The sequence below is a fragment of the Ixodes scapularis genome, unplaced genomic scaffold (genome assembly GCF_016920785.2).
Source record: "Ixodes scapularis isolate PalLabHiFi unplaced genomic scaffold, ASM1692078v2 ptg001568l_1__unscaffolded, whole genome shotgun sequence".
Lineage (NCBI taxonomy): Eukaryota > Metazoa > Arthropoda > Arachnida > Ixodida > Ixodidae > Ixodes > Ixodes scapularis.
The window spans coordinates 1,898,861-1,926,087 of record NW_024610167.1 but is presented as its reverse complement, the minus strand read 5'-3'; the positions used below and the strand labels follow the sequence as shown (position 1 = coordinate 1,926,087).

General features: G+C 44.0%; 1 protein-coding gene across 1 annotated transcript in view; it reads left to right on the top strand.

The window, feature by feature from the left end:
• Positions 1-26,284, top strand: part of LOC120843315 — a 54,731-nt gene extending 28,447 nt beyond the window's left edge. Inside the window, exon 3 of the mRNA XM_042288284.1 lies at positions 21,610-26,284. Within this exon, the coding sequence (XP_042144218.1) occupies positions 21,610-22,859 (1,250 nt within the window). The 3' untranslated portion in view covers positions 22,860-26,284. The remainder of the gene's footprint in view (positions 1-21,609) is intronic.
• Positions 26,285-27,227: the final 943 nt, after the last annotated feature.

The window sequence follows — 27,227 nt, the reverse complement described above, 5'->3', positions numbered from 1 at the left end:
GCTTTTCGGCTCATAACATCGTCCGCGCTCGGACCTAAGGGGGAACGAAGTATAGGACCGCACGATGGCAGAGATACATAGTATCCGAAGTGACGTCAACAGAGAGAGAGGCGCTCGCCACTAAGGTGGCTCGGGGATGCCGACGATGAAGTCATGACACTCTGGACAAATAACAGGGGGCACAGAGGATAGCTGCATGCCCAGCGGTAATCGCGTCACGTATTTATGAAAACGAGCGGCGTTCTACGTTTACTTCTGCTCAAGAGAAGTGCGATAACTTAATTCAAAAGTTAAAATATATAAAAATCCGCTCGTAACTCAGATTTTTTCAAAGTGCTTTAGCTTGCTCTTAAGGGACGACGCACTTCTTTTATCTAAACAATAAAGAAAGAAAAATCGGTTACGTTTTTTTTTTTGCTTTATTGTTGTGTGCAGCGGGTTACAACTGGGGGCAAATTTGCTTACAAAACAGTGGTATACTTATAAATTAGAGCATGTGCACAGGAATGTTAAATGAAAATAATAAATACTTAGTGTCAAATCAAGCGCACACAAAAGGTGGAAGGGTCTGTCACCTTCTAAGCTTAAGTTGCGTACCTCGTCATAAAGCCTGAACTCCGGCGTCATGTATTGTAAAAACTTAAGTTTAAACAGCCAATAAAACACGAGTTTTTTCGCCTATAATGTCTTGGTATTTTTGCGTGAAGGAAACGTACTATTAAGCTTTTTTTTTAATTTTTCAGAAAACTGCACATGCGTTTGTCCCTCTTCGGCTTCACTCTTTGCACGGATGTTTGGTGTATATGAATGCAAAAGGCTCAAAAATAGGTGTGCAATTATTGCAAAAAAAAACAACATATATTCATATATCGAACATTGGTTGTGAGGGTGAAATAATTGATTTCATGAACCAAATATTAGCTAAAGCTTTCGATGTTTCGAGATAATACGCAGCTGTGGCTAAACTTTATCCGAGTTCACTTTTTTTTTTAGATACCGAAGTAACGAAAAAATTTGAAAGGTCGGACTCCTCTTGAGAGTCCAAGGAGAACTGTTTTCCTATTTATGTCAAACGCAAATTGTCACGCATACATGAACTGATTTGAATAATGTAAAGTAAAATGCCACTACATAGTTTTCGTTACCTTATCGAGGCCGACATGTCACCATTGAACATAACGTATCGGAAAGAACTACGTAGCTTTGAAATTCACGCGGCGATAAAAAAAAATTGAACTGCCGAGAATTTTTTTGTGACAAGACAAAGCGACGAATGCCCCAAGTAATCATCCTTGTGACACAAAACAATTTCGGCGGCTTATTTCCTGCTTACTTATTTTGTGTCTCCAAGGAATGAGAACATAGAAGTAGAGTGAAGCGGCGTACATTGGATGTAAAGCGAGATGGAGGTTCTTGCGAAATCCACCACGTAGATATTCCATTTATTATCCAAGCAAATGACCTCTGACGTTTTTACAACGGTTTAGCGTTACCATTTGCGAACGTTTCATGCTCGCTTAAAGGGGCACTGACACCCCAAAGGTCGTATTCTTTTTTATTTTCTAAAACGATGCAAGTTGTAGTCATAGACACGCAAACAAAACCGCATCGAAAAAAAATTTCCCCGCGCGCGCGCGCGCCTTTTAATTTTTGGCGTTTATATTTCCCGCGCTAACCTCCTTGCTTCTTTTGATCGATGACGTCAAAAATCAGGAAATTTAGAAGCTTTGTAGGCGACATTTCTATAACATTTAATAACGGCAATCGTAAAACATGTTTTTTAATGCAATGACGAACGCACTACGGCCTTTCTTTTTGAAATACCAAAAATCAGATTTCGGTGTGTTGTCGCTTCCTGAATTTGTGTTCTCCCTCGGAACCCTTGGAGGCGCTCGAGCAGAGGCTTTTGCAGAGGCCTCGGAAACCGGTTTTTCCCCGCGCCAGCTCCTTTCTATCCCGCCTGTTCATCTCCTCCTCTCTTCGGGTCGCGGTAGCAACTGCGCTTTGCTTCACAGCGTGGTGCGTAGGTCCGAAAGAAAGTCGAGTCGCAGGAGACCGCAAAATTTGACTCACTGCGCTGGCGCGGATCGCGCGGGAACTTCAAATTCGGCATTTGGAAATTGTTTTTTTAATTCACAAATACTGAATTCTCAAGTTTCGAATTTTGAGGGAAACGTCCCGGCATCATTTTCAATCGTTTAGGATAATAAAATAAATTACGATTTTGATGTGTCAGTGCCCCTTTAAGAGCGCCTTAACTCCTAATTTTAAAAACAACAAAAAACTTCAAGAAGAAAGCGAAAAGAAATAAGCAGTGTCTCAGCCTCCTCTATACACACGAAGCCTGGCATTTCGACGAAGGAGCCATAGAGTGTCTGGTTGTAGATTTGGAGCAGGAGGATCTGGCAGCACAGAGCATCACAGAGCTATTTCACGGGAATTATGATGTGGGCGCACAGCTTTTGCAGCGGCGAGGACCCGGAACTCAATTGTTCGCTCAGGAAAAGTGTGTTTCGGCGTCTTGCCGCAGAGGGGCACCAGTCACGTGGGTCTCCTCTCATCCGTTGTCTGCCGCTCCACCTTTTCCATTTCAGCGGCCGCTTCTCGTGGCGATCTGCCAAGTTTTGCCAGTATAGGGGAGGCTATGACAGTATGTATATTGTCCGCCAACCTACGAAAGGCCAGGCGTGTCGATTCTTGGGCGTCTTCTGATCCCTTCGTACATAATAATACTGCAGCATTAGCCGATAAGAATGCCAACGAACCTATCAGAAAAAAAGACCAAACATCATAAGTCACGATTTTTTTAATCCGTGGGGGCACAGTTTCGCAAAAGCGAAGTGTATTTTTAAATGGTTGACTCTTTTCAGTCGCTTGGTATGCATGTCGCCCTGACGAGACCGGTTTTCCCGCGTGATGTGTTGTGTCCTAAAACACGTATGAATGCAGCGTGTTTATTTTCGAATTTTGTTATAATTCTGCGCCATACTGACACTTTGAGTGTGACGTCCGGTAAGCGCAACTAAACGAGGCGTGCTTTGCAATAAAACAAAAGGACGAGAATACGCAAAAATTAGTTGTAACAAAGCCCCACGTTTTTTGAACGCGAATTGCTTACTCTCAAGCCTACGACGACAACTTTTTTTTCATTTGTTTAGGCTTTTAGGGAACATAGGGCAGCTCAAATATTACCGCTTACTAAAACAAAACAAAAAACTGCAGCGCAGAAACATTTTTGTAACAATTTTGATTCAACTAAAATTAATACAAAACGCTCTTGCTTTGTGCTCCCTCCTAGAAAATTGGAAGACAATTTTTATTGTGTTTTCAGTTTTTTTTTTTTTCTATTTCCCTCCCTTTTCTTACCAACATTTCAGAATGCAATCCTATTTTCGTTTTATTTTCTTTTTTTTTTTCTTGGGTGGGTAGGTCTCTGCAGAACGGATAATGCCACAAATCTGCCGACATACGTATAGGGTATTTTATACGAAGCCCTATAATTCCCGAGAACCGCAATTTTCCGAGCGTGTAACCTACTGCTACAGTGTCTTGGTATCGGTTTGGCCCGTCCGCGGGTCTCCAGAATAAAAAAAAAAAAAGGCAAAAAACATATATTGTGTTGCCGTTGATACAAGAGCAGAGGAGCACAAAAAGAGCAGGAAGTAATGATGCCGAACCGGGATTTATCCCCTGCCCTGTCGTTGGCGATCTGGCGCGTACGCTTCTACCGCTTTCTGCTTATCGTATTTCCTTTTTTTTCTGGCTTCTCGGTGCAGAGGTTGCAAACCTAGCTAAAAATAGTTTTCTATAACCGCGCATTGCGACGAGGTCAACTCAGTGTGTGTGTGTGGGGGGGGGGGGGGTTGTTCAATTTTATTTGCCCACATACAATATATATAATCCTGTAATCGCCTTCTATTTTCTTTAATGCGAGTTGTTGAAGGGAACTGCATAAAAATTAATATCATTAGCTGATTTGTGTTTCTATTAAGCATTTTCGCGAAGCATTGCAGACAATCCTGGAAAGAGTGTGTATGAGAGAAAAGAATTACTCCTCTTAGGATCAAACTGACAGCTAGGCCAGACGTCAGAGATTGTAAGAAAATATAATAAGTAGTAAAGCATTCGCAAATTGTAAAAAAAAAAAAATTCTCTTCTATTTTTGTGAAAAAAAAACAACATAGGGATCATAATTGAAACTTGCTGAGCGTTATCTAAAGCCCATATATCAGTTCAATGTTGGACGACTTGAAGCACCCCAGAAGCGCGAAGGTGCGTTCAAGTACCATTCTTACAGCAGGAGCGATGTCGCGGACGCAAACACGCAAACGAAAAACGATAAAAAAAAAAGGTTAGAGTACAGGCGAGCTGGCGGATGTTTGGCATGTTACAACTTAAGCCGAGAATGGGGTATAAAACCTGAACTTGCAAGCAGAAGAAATCGAGAACCGGGAAAAAGGGAAGGTCTCAGACGCAGCTAAACGCACACTCACACCCACAAGATCCCCAACCACGCAACTTGCCCTTTGCTTGTTGCCCCGAACATGACCACAGATTGGGAACGGACATATCATCCAACTTCGTTTAATCGAAAGCCGTTTAATCGAACGTCGTTTCATCGAACGCCTTTACATCGAACGCTGTTTTAGCGGAGCCTTTCATTGAACGGCGTTTCATCAAACCCCGTCTGTTCGAAACCGTTTCGTCGAACACCGTTTCATCGAATGGTTTATTCGGAGTAAAATAGCGTACAGAAGCTCAACTACGCCACAATGAACTAACTCGACATATTTCATACCCTCATTGTTGCGAAGTGTACTGCTTCCATGATTTCTGATTGCAACTTTCATCACTTTGGATTTTGGAACGTTTTCTTTTTTATTCGGTGTGAGCAAAAATCAGTATATTTTGTCTGGTTTTTAAGCTGATGAATGATTCAATGAATGTTGCAAAGCTTACAGGGTCCGTGTACAGTTTTTGCGTTTCGCTGTTTCGTGTGGGGATTGCACACGCACAGAAGAATGGCCAGGACGTTGCGTTTATTGTGCTCCTTGTTTGGGCCCCATCGGTTGTAGCGTGGGCTGCTATTTGGACTGTGGTAAAACGAGGCATAGGGCGCTCTTCATTGTTATTCTAGAAGTTATAATAAAAAGAAACCAAATTAAATTACCTGGCGAATTGATTTCCCTCAATCTATTTTAACTCGAACTGTCGTAGTTGACCTTGAAAACCCAAACTGTATTAAGAAATTTTGTGGGTCGGTAGCTATGCGCAATCATTTTCCAGTCGGGTGTTTTTATTCAGTGGTTCGTCATTAGAAGACAACATATAATTCAAGGTAAGACACACGCGGGTCTCATTTCCTCCACCGTTTTCGTTGCCCTGAAACGACACACTGAGGTGAATTTGTCTATGTATCTACACAGACGTTACTAGCAACTAAAAGGGTTCACTTGACTTGGTGTGCCGTTCTAGAAAGTTTATTTCATTGACTGCCACTTAACGCTGAATGCTGTACTTTTGGGATCTTTCAAAAATCAAAATATTCAAATATAATCCTTTCATTGTTGGGATGTTGTGCCCCATATCGGTTGCCAGTAGCCCGCAATGAAGATTCGGGAAACAGCACGAGTATAGCCCAATCTCTATATTAAGATTTACTCTTATGTCGTTGATAATCGAATCGTCAGCAGATTTTACTGTAAATGCGAAATGTACGAGGAATGCAGCCCAATTGGATCGAACTTGTTCGAAATAGGAACCAACCCTCACACTCAAGTGTAAAATAATAGATATATAGATTAGAAAGAATATAGGACGATAGCGCCTGCTGAAGGCGTGCTGGGGTAATCCACTCGGAATAAACATGCATTGGTCCACAAGTTCAACAATACGCATGGATATACTTTCTTTTATTTGAGCAAATTAATGATAATCTGAACAAGACAGGGGCTACAAAGGAAGTGTCGTTCTTTAGTTACACAAACTTCATGTACATTCAACAGCACCGAAAATATTGGGCGATAAAACGAAAGAGTTGTCTTCAAGAGTCAAAATACTCATCTAGGAAAGCACCCGACAAGTTTTCATAACATACCAAATGCAAAAAAAAAAAAAAAAAACTAGGGATAAAAAGAATCGATGAAACGTCATACTGCAGTTCGACGAAGCGACGCTCAACGGAACGGCGGTCGATGAAACGTTCTTCTTGCGGTGATACGGCGTTCGACGAAGCGGCCTTGAAACGGCGTTTGATGCAATGTCCGCGAACCATTACAAATACTAACCCTCCCCCCCCCCCCCCCTCCTCCCCAGAAAAAAAAATCATGAGGATAGTACTGGGAAGACACCTCCACATCTACCAATCTCAAACATTAAATTTATGAAATAGACACTCTGGACTCACTCTTCAAAAAACCCTCTGCGCTTCCACTTTAAAGGCCGGTTCACACGTGCAGCGAAGCGCTGATGTAGCGTTCCTCACGTATTATAAGCTACTTATCGTTTGCCATGAGCAACAGTTTTGACAGTGGGATACAAACCTGGTGGACACTCCCGTCTGCACGCGCTTAGCGAGAGGTCAGCGCTATGCTTGTAGCACTCCGCTGCATGTGTGAACAGCCCTTTAAAGTACATAAAAAAGCCAAGCAGATACAAATTTTTTTAGAGACTCAAAACTGGTTTCGCATTGCTCCCAGTTGCAACGATGCCTGACTGGTAGTGTTACCGATTGACTTTATTCGAATGGTTTCCCTTACCACTCTTTTACTGTCATCCACTTATCTATGTATTGCCTGCGTCGCTGACCACAATGTACTGCAATGATTACATTTCAGAGGTTCTTCACAATGCTTTAAAATATGTACTACAAGATATATTGTTTTGTTTCAGAAATTCAAACTAGTTAATCAGTGATTTTAAGGTCAACCACGGAAAATGAATATTTAGTTCTGTCTTTAGATATTATTATTACTTTAGATCTATATTATTCTTCGGAGAAAAATAAACTAATAACGAAGTGAAGAATGAGCTAAAATCTAATATGAATCAGCTTCAATCCCAATCAAACATTTCCCTACAGAGTTTTCTCCTCATTTTTGATTATCATACGCTGTTAACAATTGTAGAGCATAAAAAAGAAAAAAACGTTTGTGCAGAAGGAACGCGTGTGCATTAGGTCCTTAGTTTGCTCCGGCTTTAGCGGATGCTTCTTTGAGCTGGTTGGAGTCTGCTTTGTTTGATGAAATTCAAGTTTTTGAAGCGGGCATATGTATTCGTCGGAGATATATGGTTGTTTTATTGGAGTGCCCTTTCCGGGATAATATATCGGACGGTCTCGAGCAATTGATACAATCAGCAGCTCCTGATCTATGCTTCAATGAGGATAAACCGAAAATGGACTAATAGAATTCTTGCATCAGCGAATTCACACTAATGAAGGCCTGTGCTGGGAGTATGTAAAGAAAAAAACCCAAAACCGTTACAGGAGAAATGAGCTGCCATTCTGAAACGTTTAAAGCGGGAGTTGTAAAAATCTTCCATCTTTGACGCTCTAGCCCGGTCGTGCATACATTGCATCTTTTAGCTGTTGCAAGATGAATGAAAGAAATTAGGATGGGCAGGGTATGAAGATAAGTTCATCAAAAAGCATTCAACATAACACCAAGCAGAAAAAGGAAAGGTGAAACATGTCGAAAAGACGGACTGCTGTGATCCGGTATTCCGATTAAATTTCGCATTACTTGAAGGCGTGTGCTAAGCACTTTGAAGTGGAACCTGTTTTTAGCTTCTCTTTGAGGTTGAGTAGACTAACTCCCTTTCAAATCGGGAGTGCCTGAGCGAAGGAAACCTCACCGTGAAAACTCGATCCTTTCCAAAAATGGTGTAGTGTACCAAATGTAGGCCAAAGTCCGAGGAGCATATGTAGGGCAAAGTCTGAGGTGTGGTAACGATTCATTAACAGAACACAAGAGAAACGTAATGATTAGCGCTACCAACTCTGAAATAGAAAAGTAAAAAAAGAATAGTAATAATTTCAATGCTTTGTGGTCACTAAAGAAAATAATACATAGATAATTGAATGACACTTAAAGACTGGTGAGGGAAATCGTGCGAATAAAATCTATGGGTAACAATATTAGTCAGCCATCGTTGCAATTGGGGAACAATGCCAAAATATTCTAAGACTGTAAACAATTTGGTATGTGTGCGTGTGAGAGAGAGTTTGTGTGTGTGTGTGTGTGAGTGCGTGTATTATTTTATTTTGAAGGGAAAGCGCGATTGCACTTCTTATAATGAGCCTAAAAGTGCCTATATTTCGAAGTTGGTGTTCCAGATTATTAGATCAGAAGAGGTTTCTTCCCAGTTCAATTTTCTTAGGGCGATGGTTTCTGGATTCAGGTTCGAGTTAATGTTGTTTGCAAGTGTAGTGCCAGAAATCCCAAAAAAAAAATGAACTCTTCTTTTTTTTTTTTAGGCGGATGGTTACCCGAGGTTGGCAAGTGTTGTCGTACCTGTTATACTTTTCTTCGTTTAGGGAGCGTCGCATTGTCGTGTCCTGATCGCTCCTTGGTATGTCCTTGTGTGTTGTGTCACAGCATAGGGCAAGTTCGGTGGTTGACGACCCTCTGGCTTTGGGTATATAAGGAGGTGGAAATGAATGAATATTTAGCTGCGCTTGAGACGCTCTCCTTTTTTTCTCTTTTTTTTCTGTTTTCTATCCGTTCTACCTTTAAATTTATATTTAATACCGCAGTCTCGGGTTAAGTTGCAGCATGATCAGAATATCGTCCGCGTTTTCTCTTGTCCGGTCATACGGTTGATGCACGAGTGCTAACTTTGTCACACCACCGTACTTCCCACGTGCTTCAAGCCGTCTTAAAACTGACTAAATTATAGGTTTTCTATACGCTCAACAAGCTTCTGAATGAAACCGCATGTTTATTTTTACGAATTAAAAGGTCAAATTTCCATTTTATCTAATTATTTAGCTTGCTGGTATGTTTTCTCAATTTCTGACGTCGGCCTTGGCTTCACATTGTTCCTGAAAAGATATCCTTTTGCTTCAACAAGTCCAGTTTCTTTATTAATTCTTTTAAAACGTTTTAGATACACATGAATGCAGGAAAAGCTCTACAGTGAAGCATATAACCTTTCACTTCGCAGAGCGAACGCCAGAGAGGAGGGGAGTACTAACTCGGCTCATATTCTCTGCTTTTTCGGCGTTGCCTCTGCTACGAGCGAAACACCGTGGAGAGCATCGGGCGGAACTTGCACTGCTTTTCTAACTTGCAACAAAATATATTAAACAAAATGTGTTTGCTTTTAATCTGAACACATTATATATATATATATATATATATATATATATATATATATATATATATATATACAAAGAGGCGAGAACCACACGGCTGACGACTTTGGCATTTATCAGTTTCGGTGAGAAATAAATGAAAACATATTATCCGGGATCAGTTTGCTATTTAGCTAAACTTTGTTGTCTAACTTTTAAAAGACTTGGCTTTACGAGTCCTGTTGGAATTGCAGTATAGACAGTAATTATTATTGCGGGCTGGACCAAGTTAGAAATGTTTCGCAAAGTGGTAATTTTTTTTCAGATATTCGCCGAATAGTGTTCGCATATTTTTGTTATTTTTAAAAGCTCTGACCAGAATTATGTTTAGAATAGTGACGTAGTCATTTCAATGACGTCATCAGTATCTCGGCATCATTCTTCGGCAGGACAGCCACCAAATACGCGTTGCTGATATACTGACGACTTAATGGCAACGGCTACGCCACCCTTCTAAGGGTCGTTATATGGAAAGTTGCGGCATTCTTTTTTGGTAATATTTTGAAAGCGCAAATCTCTTATATTGGTTCAGCTTCTAATAGTAACTTTCTTCAATAGTGAAAGTTTATTGTGAACAATTATAGCATTAAATTAAACTGTAATGAACAAATTCCTATCAATTAGATCGTGACGGTTATTATTATATATAGCCTCTTCCGAACCTAATAAGTACGAATAAAAAGGGCACTGTTATAACTCGCACTTTTTGCTTAAATATGGCCAAAGTATCTTCATCCACTATGTTTCTACGTTTTTTCGCTTTTAAAAATAAAAAAAAATAAAGCTACTCTAATTTTATTACTTAGAATTTGTATGCGGTCAGGGGCACATAAGATAGGAAGTTTATCGTAACAAAATTATTACGATCTATTGTTTTTAATAATCATATTTGTTGATAAAATTATAAGTATTTTTTATAAGCGACTATCCGGGTGTACTTGAAAACTGCAAAATTTATAAATGTTATAAAGACTTGGAGCGCGAGAATTGCTCTGTGGTGCGCTAAAGTCTCCAATAGTGCAACAGACGCACATTTGGCATTGCTAAAACGACGATGATATGCATGATTACCAAACGTGTGTTTTGCACCAGCAGCTTGCCTATGGGTGGTACAAGTATAGACCTAAAATAAATGCGATCATTTTGCCATCAATCGACTACACGTTGAACTGTCTGTGGTTCTAGAATACCGTGATACGTCGTACCAGAGCGACGTACTAAACTCCTTATTCTATCAATATGTGTACAACCAATATAAACTTTGTTCGAAATCTAAGGACAGCCCACGCTACGGTCCAGATGAGCCTATAGCATCAGCGCCAAAATGTGCAATGCCACGGCGTTCGTCGCCTTCGTGAGTTCGCTGTTCGTTACCAAACAAACAAAACTGGATTACTGCGCATTCGGAGAGCATAAATAGTCTGGACGGCTACAGCAAGCGCACAGAGACGACGAACGAGCGCCATGACAATACACTTTTCCAGCTGCCGGACTGGCTCCATTCGTTCGTAGCGTCGGCTGAGCTTGAACGCCGTGTAAAACCAACGGAACTCACCCTTGAAACCCGGACCGGTCACGTCCAGCGAGACAAAACTAAGTGCAATAGCAGCGCCACCCTTTAGCGACGACTCAAAACATGAAATTTGTTTTAATAGCTACTGTGAAATAGCTCTCCAAGAGGGCGCCACAGGTCATCGCGCAGCTTCACCTGGATCAATGTGTGCAACCGTGATGTTTCCGGAGCGCCCGCAGCGGCGAGAAATGGCGGCATTGCGATCGCCTCTAGCTCGGTTCTCGAGTACGGATGGGAGCCACTTTTGCAAAGCAGGCCCTAGAGCAGTTTACCAAATGAGTTGTTCTAGTGACGTTCTGTGGAACAGAATATAGAAATGTTTGCGCCAGTGTATTTACACCAGGTATAAGGACCACCTGCCATTATTTTGCCTAACATCTCGCCTCTGATTTTCGAAGACGCGTAAAGATAACACATATTGAAAACGTAAGGATGAACCGCAAAACCATTTTTTCCACAATGGTCGCAAAACAGGATGAGTAAGCGTCATACCCTTACAAAAATTTTAATGAATTTCATTTGAAAGTATATGGAGTCTACTCATCGTATCTTTTCGAGTCTCAATAGAAATTCAAATGAGTTTTGCAACGAATCCGTAAGGAGTTTACGAAAACTATTGACCACCGCGTCCCAATTGAAGTTTCGACGTGCTACCGCATAAAGTTTCTAATGTATTCTATATGAATATAATTTGAAAGTCTATTGACACCGTTTCGAGTCTGTGTTGAAAAGCAATAGCCTTTTTGCATTCAGTCCCTAAGGAGTTTACGAAAACTATTGGGCACCGCGTTTCAATTAAGGTTTTGTCGTGCCACCTCATAAGAATTTCTAATAGATTTCATTTGAAAGTCTAGATACACTGCAAAAATGGTCAGAGTGCAGGCGAGCTGGTGTAAGTTGAACATGATTGTAAACCTGAGACTGGGGCAGGAAGAGAACACAACAGAAGGTAGTAAAAGAGGGGTATATAAAGCGTGTTCGAAATAAACTTTGCAGCTGAGTTTGAGACGTTGCCTCCTCTTTTACTACCTTCTGTTGTGTTCTCTTCCTGCCCCAGTCTGAGGTTTACAAGATACACTGCTTTGAGTCTCTCCTGAAAATCAAATGCTTTTTTCTACCGCGTTGTACTTGAGGTTTTTGCGTGCCATCTCATTCGGTATATTGCGACGAGTCGGAATATACCTAATGAGATAGCCCATCAAAACCTGAATTGCAACGCAGTAGAAAAAAACATTTCATTTTCAACAGGCTCGAAGCAGTGTATCTAGACTTTCAAATGAAATGTATTAGAAACTATACTCCTAGCATGGGTTTCTAGGTAGAGAGTTCTAAGAGGGAAGACGGCAAGAGGTTGCATGACATGTAGTCCGGATGTAACCGTTGTTTTGAGGGAAGGGGAAAGTGAGTGCAAGTGTCACTTATATGTATGCCTATATACGCATGCAGGGTTCAGAAAATGCCTGCATAAAACTGTGGGAAGGAATAATAACTGGTTTATTAAAAATGCAAAATTAGAGTATGCGGTACACTGCCTTCGTGTCCATGGGAGACCTTGTACTGCCTTTGTGTCCATGGGAGACCTTGTACTGCCTTCGTGTCCATGGGAGACCTTAAACTGGTAACCTATAAAGAAAAAAGATGCACAGTTACCCGTTGACCTGCTTATCTAAACTTCAATGTCCGAGCAAGGTACCCTGTTCACAGCGCAGCACTACCTCAGCCCTGAATCAGTACTACAAACTGGGACATCAGTCCTTTAGGAAAGGAGGACATTCAGAACACACGATACAAGACATGGAAGTAGCAGTGACTCGTTGCCTCAACAAGGCTGAGTTAGTGCTGCACTGTATGTGTGAACCAGACTTAAATGCGGAAAGTCACATTTAAAATTCCTACATTTTTGCTCACACAGGCACTCAATTTACACACTAACTTGATAGTGTAATGAGTGGCACTAATAACATAGTCAGGGGCACCATAATACAGAAGTACATTTTGCCCTTGAGACTGAAAGAATCAATCGCTCACTGTTTTTGCCGACGCATTGCACTCTTTTATTTCGGCTTTTGAAAAGGTCTACCAGAAATAAGCGAGCAGATGTTGTCGCTTATGAAGTTTACCAAATTTGAACACATAGAAGCTAATACTTATAAGCACCTCGCAGAATTAATATGGCAATTCGGGCCAATTGATCCATGATCGTAGACAAGCGCCGCAAAAAACACATGGACAATAAGTGGTGGTAAACACTGGCGCCAGTGTTTTATGTCCACTTCTTGACCCTGTGTATTTTTATTTACTTTTGTTGTGTTTGTTTACTATCTTGAAGAAGTATTTTTAATCACAACGGACAGGAAGAAAACAGTAATAGGGTTCTATGCGGATCATAAAACCATGCTCCGAATGGGTGAGTGTCAACTGCAGCTTTCACAACAGTGGCGGATCCAAGAGGAGGAGAGGGGGGGGGGGGGGGGGGGGGCACCCTTCCTCAAACAAGGTCGACCCCACTCCCTCCCCCCTTCTCGAAGGGCAATTTGACATGAGTGGACCCCCCTTGCACAAGAAAGAATGGGAGTATAGTATCCTTATAAAAATTTTCCGCCCACCCCAAAACGGAGGTCTAGATCCGCCTCTGTTTCAGAATCAATGCAATTCACTAAGTTTGAATTATTGGGAGGTTCGAGACATCAGAGGCCGAATTCGAAAAGCAAACTTACGATAAAAACTTGCGTATGACAAAACCCCAGAAGAAATTCATATTAAAATAACAAAATTGTCGCAATCTTTGTGTGACTTACAAAGGAATATTACGACAGTATCCACTGTCTTACAAACATATTAGGGCAAACATGGCCGCACATCACTTGGCTATTTCGCCGCGACCAGCAATGAAAGTAGAAGAGTAAGCAAGAGGCATATGTTTTGCGCACTGTTCACATGCATCCCTACTTGAAACAGCATAAGGACAACGCTAAACTACACGCGGAAGATTCAGCCGACGAGTCTGCCGAGCTGTCCATCCTGCCCGTTAGAGCTAACGAGGTGCAGGACTGCGATCAACGGCGAGATGCGCCAATGAATCAGTGAAAGAAAATGCCACACAAATCTTCAGTCCACCCAAAAGGATCCTTCAGCTATGAATGGCGTGAACCTGATTTGGTGATCACTAGCGCCCCCTCGTACCTCAGTAGTGATTTTCAAAGAGGTGGGCAGCTGTGCGGCTCTACCACACAAAAAGGCACAATCCTGACTGAATGAGCCTTTTTAATGCATTATATGAAATGCATTAAAAAGGCAAATTTAATGTATTATTACGTGAAAGCATTATATGGGGTCCATGGAGCAAAAAATCCGACGTCCGGCCGCGTTAACCGAGTGGTACCAAATGTTAACAGAGGAATAACAGAAAGAATAAAATGTGCTTCCTCGGCTGAGATTTGGACCCGGTGCTGCTGTGTGAGAGCCGGGCATGCTTGCTGCTGTGCTCTCTCAGCCGCTTCGGAATGCGGCATTACTCTCCCCTCAAAAAGAAGCTTGTCCCAATACGGCAAAAGACGGCATCGGCGTTGATGTGCCCGAAAGATCGTCATAAAAATATGTCCTCCGGTTCGATGACACCATACCTCACGTGACGACATGACATACCATGATGTGTGACGCCGTATGATGTAACGTAAACAAAGTATTAGAGGAGCACTTAGGTATCCCTACGTGGATTGAATGTGAAAGCATTGCCATTCCTAACAATAGAGGGAAAAAAGAAAGAAGTGTCGTTAGGAATGGCAATGCTTTCGCATTCAACCCACAAAGGGATACCTAAGTGCCCCTCTAATATTTGGTGTGGAGTATACCTCAAATAAACGCCGTACGGTGCAGTATATCTACGATTGAGTTCCTGCTAGTCATGAGGCTTAATGTTTTGCACCAACAATACCCCAGTTTTTCCTCGGTTGCGACGAAGTGCCACTGCGCTACGAACTTGCCAGAAATTTCTGCATATGCGACCGCTTTCTTCTGGAAACCTACGGTGACCTGCCACTCACTTTTGGCCAAAGAACAGTGAAAATACCAGATGTGAAAGCAGCCATAACAAGCATTAAAAAAATCAAGATGGGGTCAGAGCATTAGCTTCTCAACGTGGCGATACTAGCACAGGATTTCTGTTACTCGCCGTTTATAAGACAGCAGACGCCTTTTTCGGGCCCAATCTTGAAAACAAAGTTTGGTTCGGTTAATTTTGTAGCAGAAGGCCCGTGCTTTCCCGTTTGTGAGGTCATTTTCTCGGTTCAAATCATGATGCAGAGTCCTTCCCATAAAAATGCATGGGTGCCCGCTAGGACTCTTTGAAATGATTAAATTAACTGAGGTCGCGCTATACATGTTGCCACTCTAGAACAGCAGAAGCCCCTCCCACTAAGCCCATCACTCTTTTTAATAAGCAAACACTAGAGAGGAGGAGAGCCGAGAGGACACCGCCAATCATGGCGAGCAAAGAAATTGTGGGAGGGGCTTGTGATATTCTATAGTTGCAACAGACGATAACAAAAGTCTACAGTACCATGCAAACAAAAAGACCAAGCATGCAGAGAAATTCGCAGGAAGTGTAGCAGGGACAGAATAGAAAAAACTGCAGCTGCAATATTTACCCTTTAAATTTCCCTCGACAGCACAGCAGAAACGACATGCTGGTCGTCAGCGCCTGGAGGGCCACCCCCTTGTACTGGGAGCACATGTAGTCTAAAACGAACAACAAACAAAAAATTAAGTGCATGCACAATCCGCACATGCTGTTATTTTTATTCATTGGCCGCTTCAGAGAAACCAAGCATGCACACCGTTGTCCAACTATGTCAACTGCTAGCCGAAACTTCCTGCCGCCAAGATTAAGATATTGCTTGTGCTATAAAGAAAAACAAGTACACACTACCCAGCTAGCACACTAAAAGTTCTAGCATTGAAGAAACTAACTCATATAACTTCAATGCAAGAGCCACACCCTCGTGGACAATACACAAAGTTATGTTCAGTGTAAAGCTTGGTGCACTGCAAGGCTGCTTTACCTCAGCCAGTTTGGACCATCTGGAGTTGCATTCTTTTATTATGCCTGAAAATTTGTGACAAATTAACTGGGTTGAAATTTTTTAATCGACACCCGGCCCAAATATTTCTGAAGTATACTAGTGGGTTAATTTCTAACTTACCATAATTATTTTCGGCATCCTCAAGGCGTCGCATCAGGGTCCAGTTTTCATATTGGATCCACCTCGCCCTGGTAGCTGCAACCACACTAAAATGTCTGCAAAGTTTCAGGCACGGTAATTAAAAGTCTGCAGTTTCTCTCGAACACCGCAGTCACAAATTTTTTTCTTTTTTGTCATCTTGTTTTGTTTAAGGGCGATTTGGGGGGGGGGGGGAGAGGGAGGGGGGTCAATTGCAATCCTTGCACATGTCTATCTGAGCGCCAAAGGCATGAGCTCGGATGAGACTATACTCCCTTTCATACTTAGGGTGCAACGCTGTCAAAACTACTGGAGCGAGAGTGGGGCTTCATCTGGTTGATCATTTGCACGCCTTCTCGCGCAAACAAAACAGTAGATGGAGTCACGCACTCCCCCAGTAGCTTTGACAGCGTTGCACGCTAAGTATGAAACAGAGTATAATGCCGGCCGAGCTTCAAACCAATGGGAAGAGGAAGACAAGAAGAAGGAAGTGGCACTTGGAGCGTTTCGGGTTCACCAACCACGAACCTGTGACAACCGCATAGGTCATTCAACACACATTTCATACCGCATAATCTCTGTGTCGAACTGCATTTTAAAGTCAGTCCCAAATCCAACGGTGTATGAACAGGGGCATTCATTTCGTGGCATGCCTTCAAATGAATCGAAGGGACGCAAGCTGCGAACACACTGCTGCTGCTTCATTTGGGAATAACTGCGACCCTCGACTTGATCACATCACAACTGCAAAATGACAGAGAAAAAAAAAAGGGCGAAAAGGAACAACTGCTTTACTAAAAGTTCTAACCGACACATGTAAACCCAGTTCAATTCTATAAAGTCAGGAAACCGAAGTTTGTCCTAACATACTAGCTTAACGAGAAAACGTGTGCCGAGAAAATAGGGAGTTTTAGAATATCGGGCGTTACTTTACCGCGCGTTACGGACGGCAAAATAGCGAGGATAGTGGCGAAGAGTTTTAGAATAGCGTTTCTCTGCCGGGGACCCCCCAAAACGCAAGCATCTCGCGCTTAAAACGCCACCAAGATGTCGCGACAGCTTTTATTAGGAAGTTAGAACGTTTCATCTTGAAAATTAAACAAGCTTTTTGTCGAGTAACATTTTTATAGTTGTTTTATACTCAATGCCGCATGTTTTGTTTTTGTCACTGCCAAGCTGCTCTGTTGTACAGTGCTAATCACACTTCTCTATAACGCGCGAGCGTGCGGCTTTCTCCGGGGAGCGCTAGACTGGTGGCATTCGCGCAAACTAAGCTAGTCACGTGGCGCAACATGGAACGGCCCGCTCGAGGGGTGTCCTGCCATCTCTATCAGCTGGCGGCAAACGCGGAAAGCTGCTCAAACGCTTTTTGCAAACATCATTGTTCGAATAATAAACAAACTAAAGCATGAAGGCGTATCAACAATGTCATCATCAAAAAACAAAATTATGTCATAAAGCACTTTACTTTTATCGCTTACCAAGCTGATAGAGTGGGCAGGACACCCCTGGAGCGGGCTCTTCCATCTTGCGCCACGTGACTAGCTTAGTTTCTGCGAATGCCACCAGTCTAGCGCACGCCGGAGAAAGCCGCACGCTCGCGCGTTATAGAAAAGTGTGATTAGCACTGTACTTACGAAGCCCAGACGATCCACTACCCAGGCATGCTTCCATGTCTGCCGCGACCGTAAGTACACGCGCCTCGATAGCTTTGAGCTGTGAATCCAGCGATCCGTGGCGTTTTCAATACGCTTCGACCATACCGACCGTGGTCGCCGAGTGCGACACACGTAGTTCCCGAGCGGGCGATGGCGTCGAAGACGCCATCAACGGAGATGTCGTGGGCGCCGCCTTTTGCGGTACCTACGCTATTATCCAAAAATAACGGGCCCCAAAGCTCGAGCCCGAAGCTTGTTTTGGGTCTGCGCATGCACAGCAGCCGCGAGGTTATTCTAAAACTCCCTAATGTTTACTTCTCGTTCAACGCGTACAATGCAAACAAAGAAGTATGCTTACCAACTGCGCTGAGTTGCTCCTTCTGTCGCGTCGTCGGTCTTCCGCGCTCTTCTTGAACATAATCATAACAAGAGAAAACTTCACAGATAGATAAACTTGATTAAATTAGCACATTTCCATGTCTAACGGCCCAACGCACCACAAACGCGAATTCCAACGGTCACAAAACTGACGAAACCATGCGACCATGCCGGAAAAAGAAAAAAACAAAGAACTGGTGTCGCTAACGATGGGGCGTCGAAGACGCGATCCTTGAAATATGAAACCGAAACCAGTAAAAGTTACAATACTGAAACCGAAACTGACCAAATCGCGATAGAGGGGCGCCGTATATCGTGGTGGCGAAATCTTGTGTAGCGAAACTAGGTTTCGGGAAGCTGAACGCGACCGAAAAAGTGGCGCGGCTCCGGAAAAAGTGCTTGGTAGAAGAGCGTGTTGGTTTAACTCATGGATGAAGAAAGAATAAAACAATTAAAACAGGGACAACACAACAATATATGGTTGTGTTGTCCCTGTTTTAATTGTTTTATTCCTCCTTCATCCATGACGAAAAAAGTGGCGCGTGTTTCTCGCTTCTGGAGCAATGTTTCGCTGAAACCTCACCGACGCCCGTCAATCACCCGAAGGAGAAACACGGACGCTGCCAATGGCCGCTCGACTTCGCTATGACGTCTGACCTTCGAGGAGAAGCGAGCTTTTGGAGGAGTCCGGTTTTTCGCCGATCCCGTATCCGAGCCGAAGCCGAAAGAAAACAAACAAACATGGCGAGCGACACGCGGAGAAGCGGTGCGTACGGGCGACGAGTCTTGGTCCTACTCGGTCGCAAGTGTGTGAACGGCGCCTGCAGTACGGATTGGGGGCGCGGTGCAGACTCGTCAACAGTCGCGGCCGTGCAAGCACCGTATATAAACATGATGACTCGGGATAACGTTCCTTATTAGCGCTGCAAAAATGTCCGAAATGCTTCGAGATCATCTCGCGGTTTTTCCCGGGTTTGGCAGGACTAGCAAACCCAGTGAGCCGAACCTGACGAAATTCATTGAGTGGCATTAATAAAACAGGCTGTCTCTTCACACTGTGCGTACTTCATATCATTTTGATGCGAAACGCTTGGTATTTCCGATGCAGATGACAAGGTTTGGCGAAATTCTCGTGAGTCAATACGTCACAGGTTTCGCGCGTCAAACTCCACGTGTGAACAGGCCGATTTCGCGAAATCTTGGTTTCGCTAGACTGTGGCGTGTTTAAAAGATGAATGGTGTGAATAAGCCTTTAGGGTAAAAGGGGGTGAATACAGTTATTTTTTTACGCACAGGAAATAAATCTGTATATCAGAACTGGCACCGACGCGCCATTTTTTTTCGGGTGCAATGGCGTATGGAGTAGATTTTTTTTTGTTATTTTTTTTATAACAGTCATTTCAATGTGTAATGAGTAAACTCAAAAGAATTGCTGTTGATTGGGTAGCGATAAACATCACTCGAATTTGTAATGAGTAAACTCAAAAGAATTGATAGTGATTGGGTAACGATAAACCTCACTTGAATTTGTAATGAGTAAATTCAAAAGAATAGATACGGAGGTGGTAATGATAAAACTCATTTAACGGTGAGTTTCTTATGAGTTTCATTTGACTCAATAAAAACACATTAGAAGCTCAATTGAAACTCATTGTTCATTTTTGTAAGGGTATAAAGTAATCCAAATCGTGCCTAGGCATGCTATTTGGCCAATAAGCCCTTTTCCAAAGTCGCTTGTCGAATATTAGAAGGTAGAAACCACTGCGCTAATGTGGAACAACTGACATCGTTGAACGTGGAACTCATTCCATAAGATAGCGAGTGTCGTATCACGGCCAGGAGTAGGACCCGACGACCCAATCAAACAACGTCTGAGAGGCAACGTCACCGAGTTCGCATTTCTTTCTGGGTCTTTTTTTTTTTTTTCCAATACAACCACACGCATAAAGTGTGCTCTGGCGTTGCAGTTTTCGTCCTCCATTGTGCAAGAGTTCCACATCTACCAGCCGAGCGCAATCTTGCGAAAGGGTTCTATTCAAGCTTTGTTACAAATGTGATTTATGCTAAGACGCATGAAAGAGGAAAAAATTAAGTAACAATAAATCACAATCAGCTTCAATGAACGAATGGGGGAAAAATATGCACCATGATTTTATGAACTATTGAGAAAAAACTTGGAGGGCGCTTAAGCTTCACCTTTATCATTGTAACGCATCAGCGAAACAAACAAACATATGAACATAAAAAAAACTCCCGCTCCTTGTCAAGCACTGCTAGAGTGTCTGGTTTGCAACCGAAGTGTCAGGGGTTCGAATGCCATCTAATATACGTAATTTTTTTTTTTTAATAGGCATTAAATTATTTCTCTGAAGGGAAATCTTTTAAGACATGCGTTGACCATGCAACAAATGCAACGAATGGTGCAGGAGGCTTTCGCTTTGCCTTACCTCACTTAAACCGCAAAGCATGAGCAATGACATCGCCGCATTTTTTAGATAGTGTTTCGATTCTGGGCATTCCTAAGCCTAAATGAACGCGATAATTGTCGGCATGGCAACGTCTTTGGGAAGCGGATTGTTAAAAGCACACAAAAGCAAACAGCGTCCCAACACACCTTTTTTCTACATTATCCAAGGACCGAGGTGCATGCTACGACTGTAGTTGCACGCGCCGCACGTGCTGGCGTCTGCAGTAATAACCGTTCTAAAGCAAAAAGTATAAAACAAAATGTTTGCCTTGCAAGCGCGTTCGTTAAAGCCTTATTATGATTTTTTTACTTTGAATCTTTTATAAGAGGAAGGCCAGCGCGCGCGGACCGTAGAATTACACTTCCAGCGTTCTCCTCGCGATGCTTGGATGTTCTAAGAAAAAGTCCGTTAGGACCAAGCTCGTTGGTTGGGACGCTGTCTGCTTTTGTGTGCTATCAATACCCAGCCGATGGAGTCGAGGCAATCCGCTTTCCAAAGACGTTGCCATGCCGACAATTATCGCGTTCATTTAGGCTTAGGAATGGCCAAAATCGAAACACTACCGGGTGATTCAAGGAGACGGCAGGCTCTTTAAATTGACCGGAAAATTCGGTTTCTTAACCTATCCCACTACGACTTCGTGCAGCGTTGCCCACAGATGGTGCATTTTTTTTTTGTAAAACTTGCAAAGAGCGAACTTACCTGAGGAAAAATAGAAAAAGGCTTAGCTCCTATGGAAACGCAGCGACGCCACCGGTCTTCAAACAACACGGCGCCGTTTCGCACGGGAGACAAGAGATGGCGCAAGCGGTCGCGACGCCAACTGCCGCCAACGAACGAGCAGACGACGCCGAGAGCCGGCGTATTTATACTCCGTTTCAAACATCGCGTGCAACGCTGGGAAAGCTACTGAAGTAGTGCGCATGAAAAAACACACAAAATTGTGTTACTCCGCGAGATTTCGTGGACGAGCGGAGTTCGCTTCCGGCTTTCGACGAGAGCGGACGGACGATGATTCGCTCCGATAACGGCGCGTTATCGGCCCACGCGGGCCGAGGAAGCATCGACGCTGCAGCCAGCAGTAGCGATGAGTATCGTGTGGTGTTGCCCCGTTTCCCAGATGGAAAAATGTGTCTGAATTCCGTGTTTTTGCACGCGGACCTGATGGGAAGACCGTACCGTGCTGTGGATTTTCGAGACGGACTGAAGGACATCGTGGACATGACGGACGTGGTTTCAATTGGACAATTCCAAATGAGCCACATATGGATGATCACTCTCGCAAGCATGGCTGCCACAGAAAAGATGAAAAGGATTGGACAGCTCACGGTCAAGGGGCGGAAGTGTCTGGTGCTGGATCCCAACGCAAAGGACATTAGGGTAAGGCTACTTTGGCTCCCAACGTATCTGGAAGACAGACGTGTGGTGGAAGCTCTCGAGCCTTACGGTAAAGTTCGTAACATCGTTAGGGAGAAATGGCGAGTCCCGGGAATGGAACACCTGGAAACCATGAACAGAGAAGTCAGCATGACGCTGCACGACGCCGTCAGCTCTTCCGACCTGCCCCATATGATCAAGGTATATGGGGTGCAATCCCTTGTCATTGTGCCTGGAAGACCACCGCTTTGCCTACGGTGCAAAAAAGTAGGCCATATCCGGAAACAGTGCCGCGCACCAAAATGTACCAAGTGCAACAAATTTGGTCACGAAGACAACGAGTGCTACGCGACCTATGCCACGGTGCTGAGGCGCGGTGACGAGGATGCCGAATCGAATCTCGACCAGTTCATGGACGTGTCCGAAGTAGTGGGAGCCAACGGCGAAGTGGGGGCGTCCACGGGCGGCCCTGCAAACAGTCTTCCCTCCGTACCAGGCGAGACCGGCGCCATCAACGACCACCAGCCACAAGACCCAGGAGTCATACCTGTGTCCTCGAAGACAGGGGATGATTCTTCCATGGAGCAAGGCAGTAACTGCGGCAGTGCTGCTACACCTTCGGAGCTGGACGACCGAGACCAAGGTGAAACCAAGCAAGCAGGTCCCTTTCCCGAGGGTCAAGGGAACGGAGTGGACACAAACTCTGCTCTGGGAACTGGTGTCAGTGACGTCAAGCGAAAGAAATTGGAACCGGGGGTCACATACGCAAGTAAGCGCATAAACGTGTCGAAGCCGCTTGCGCGGCAAGCCCAGGAAAAGCCACCCCCTTAAGCAGCGATGGGCGGTTTCCGCTTCGCCAGCTTAAATGTACGCGGTTTTCATTCGAGGAAAAAGCAGAATCAGCTACACCGTATACTCGAAGAAAAGGAGATTGACTTTTTAGCAGTACAAGAGACAAAGCTAGAGAATGAGGAAGAGGTTGACCGCGCTTTACCACTTTTTTTGAGAAAATACGAGGTATGTGTCAGCCATGCTGCCGGTCTTTCGGGGGGGTGTTTCTTGTTTATAAAAAAGTCAGTTCAGTTAAGCGAACTAGCTCTGACGGTTGACCTGCAGGGCCGCTTTGTTATGTGTGATTTCCGGGTGCAGGAATGCAAGTGGCGGGTGATTTGTGTGTATGCACCAAACGATGTGAATTCTCGAGTTCAGTTTTTCAATCACTTGCGCTCATACTTGGTGTGTGATAGACTAGTTGTACTCCTTGGAGACTTCAATTGTGTTTGCGACTTAAATGACCGAACGCCGACCAGGCCCCATCTTGATAGAAGTGAACAACTATTGCTCGAAGTAGTCGAAGAGGGAGGCTTGCTAGACGTAGCCAACTTTCAAACAGGAACCAAACTCATTCAGTTCACGCACTTTCAACGGGCGTCGCATGCCCGACTAGACAGGTTGTATTGTTCTATTGAACTAATACAACTTTTAAATGCTTATACTGTGGAACCTGTGTTATTCACAGATCACTGCATGGTTGCGATAACGATTGGACAAAAACGGAGGAAGCATAAGCGCATCAATTGGAAACTTTGGAAGCTAAATTCTCAGCTACTTAAAGATGAGTTTTTCGTGTCCGAAACGCGAAAATTACTTAGAAAAGTAGGTCAAAACGGGGAAAACATTTTTGCGAGGTGGGAAACCTTTAAGCAAGACGCAAAACAATTGGCAATCGAAAGAGCAAGCACGCTTAATTATTACAAGCACGAAAAAGAAAAGCAACTCCAGCGTGACTTGCATCTTTTATACGAGCTGGAATGCAAAAATCCTGGCTACGGAACAAAAGACATAGAGTACATAAAAGCTCAGCTTGACAGTCTTTATCAGGAACGGTACGCGGGCGCGGTCGTGCGGTCGAGGGCAGAAAAGTTTCTCTTGGGAGAGCAACCCACAAAGAAGGCGTTGGAAGACGAAAAGAGACACGCACTGAGTAAGGAAATACTAGAGATAGAGCACAGAAACAGAATCGTCACTGATAAGGAGGAGATCGAACGCGTCTTTCTTGATCACTATCGAGCACTGCTAAGCTGTCCCGCATTCGCAGACGATACCAAGGGTCTTGCAAAATTGATAACGTTACTACCGCGACTGAGTGAAGACTGTGTTGAAACCCTTGAAGAACCGATTAGTGTGCAAGAAATTGTAAATGCTGTGGACGCTCTCCCACAAGGAAAAACACCGGGACCCGACGGGATAATCGCTGAGTTTTATAAAGTGCACAAGAACGAGATTTGTCTCGTGCTGCATGAAGTTTTTCAAGAGGCCCACAAGGCAAACGCGCTCCCGCCTTCGTTTCTACGGGCACACACGGTGTTTATTCCAAAAGAAATGGACAACAACCAACGACGCTGCGTGAAAGGGTACCGCCCGATAACATTGTGTAATGTGGACTACAAGATTTTCGCAAAAGTACTGGCAAACAGAATGCAATCTATTATTTGTGAAGTAGTCGGGGAACATCAAACATGTGGGATAAGGGGTAGAGCAATCCAGAGCAATATTCACGTGGCCCGAAGTGTGTTAGATTGTGTGTCTGGAAGAGGCGACCAAGTTGCAATGTTGCAAATTGATTTAGAGAAAGCGTTTGACCGCGTTCAGCATGATGTCCTTTTCAAGATACTGGCGCATGTAGGCGTTGGGAAGATAATATTACAAGGCGTTAAGATGTCGTACACCAACTGCTACACGAGTTTGGTGCTTAACAATAACGTGACGGAAAGTATACCAGTCCATTCTTCTGTGAGGCAAGGGTGCCCGCTGTCCCCCTTACTTTTTTCTTTGTACCTCGAACCACTGTGTCAGAGCATAATCCAAAGTTCAAATGTCCGAGGATATATCCTGCACAGCGTTGAAACCAAAGTCTTGGCTTATGCGGATGACGTTGCGTTTTTCTGCACCGACAAAACGAGTGTAAGCCACGCCTTGCGGTTGACGCACACTTTCTGCAAAGCCACGGGTGCCTCGGTGAACCTGCAAAAGTGCAGGGGCTTCTGGCACGGAACGTGGGCGAGCACGCCCGAAGTTTTCGAGGACATCCATTGGAGCTGCACTCCATGCAACTACCTCGGTGTGCCACTGGAGAGCCACAGAAACAGCACGACCTATTGGTCAACTGTAGCAGCAGATATCGACAAGCGCTCCAAGCGCTGGATCCACCGAGATCTGTCGATTTTTACGAGAGCAACTATATGCAACGTTTTTTTGATTGCCAAGCTTTGGTATGTGCTACAAGTTCTACACTGTGCAAGGAACAATATACAAAAGTTTCACCGTGTCTTTGCGGTTTTCATATGGACTTCAACTTGGGAGCCTATGCGACGGGAAAACCTTTTCCGTAGTGTCGCAGACGGGGGTGTGGGCCTGCCCCACTTATTCGTTAGACAGTTGGTATCACGATTTCTTTTTTTAAGAGACCAGGAAGTCCCTTTTATTCGCGAAGTCATCCAAAACCAGCTGGCATCCTTTATCCCCAATTTTGTTGTGTCAACCGTTGAATATCACCCACCAAGACTGGTGGGATACCTGAAAGAGGTTGTTGACGCCTTTAATTTTCTAGCGGTCCGTTTTTCTCGGGAGTACCTCGCAACTGTCTCGAGGAAAAAACTAACACGGGATCTTGTTGATATTCTCTTCCCAACGCCAATATACCGAGTCTTGTACAAAAATCACCCTGGGCAAGATGTGCTGTGTCGTGTAAAAAAGATGGGAATTCCTCCTAGGATCAAAACATTCTTCTTCAAATTACATTGTTCTATTTTACCCACCAAGGTATGGTTGCAGGAGAAGGGTATCTTTGTTCCATGGACTGTAAACTGCTTATTGTGTAAGGAGCCCGAAACTGTTGAGCACATTTTTATCAACTGCTGGGACGCAATTTTTTTTTGGGATGTGTTGCAGCGAACTTTGCGCAAAAGCCTAGATATTACACCGCATTCCATTCGTTTTCTGCCCGTAACGCCAGGGGACACCGTTCCGTATGACCTTATTATGCTCCTTAGTTTATACAGCATGTGGAAATCCCGAATGGACGTGCGAAATGCCGTTCAGACCCCGAAGTCTGTGCATTGTTATTTCATTCAACTGGTGGCACAAGTCACCAGCGTGTACGAAGGTCGCGACACAAAGCCCGATTGGGTACCATTGTTTAACAAATTGTTACAGATGAAAGAACTGTAGTGATAAATGAGGGACCTATTTTTGTAGTGCGATATTTTTGTGTGCTCTGACTCTCCGTTTTTGTTTCCCATGAAATAAAGAAAAAAAAAAAAAAAAAAAGATTTCGTGGACGAGCGGTACGAGGCGCTGCTCCGGCGATGCCGGCGATGCCGACATCTCGGTGGCGGTGGTTCGAATCCACTTAGGGCGCAAAGGTGTTTTTTTTTTTTTTTTTTTTTCCTCGACCGATTTTTTGTGCAAGATTGTGCGTATTGCGGAAGTGCATATTTCAATTCCTCTTTTCTTGTTGATTTTTATTTATAAGAAGGTAGACTAGGGCTGGTGTTCCGCTCGAACTTGCGCCGGCCTCGTCAAAACGTAAGAACGGTCGAGATCCAGGGCGTCTCTATTTAAAGCCGTTTATTTACATGGTAGCGTGAAAATCAGAGAGTACCTTGAGAGTGTGGTGGACGGTCCTTTATATAACGAATATTGTGATTAGGGGACCGCACTGCCATTGTTGAGACGGCTTGGCATTCTTTCACGTGATGTGACTTCATGGAAGTTTCCTTCAGAGTCAGAATACTCGCCGGTGTATGAAAGAAGTCATCCAGACGGCAGTATCTCGGTGCTCTGGTGCCGGCGCCCACATGAACCGGGAGTGATTCACAATAGACGCGTACACAACACATGGCACTCGAGATCAGGATCGAGGGTTGTTTCCTTTTCGAGGAAAGCAGGGGCCTCGGAATACAGGCACGGGCATGTGCGTCGTTTACTTAGCCGACCAAGGTTAAGGTGCCTCAGGCAGACGGAGCCGACCATGGTTACGGTCACGACCAACTTACGGTCCCGCAGGCAGAAGAACCCAGACACTTCGGAATGCAATCACGGGCACCGCCTGCTGTAAGGTCCCGCAAGCAGACGGAGCCGTAGGCACGATTCATCACCGACACAGTTCCTTCTTAAGGCTTGTTTCACTTTGAAGCC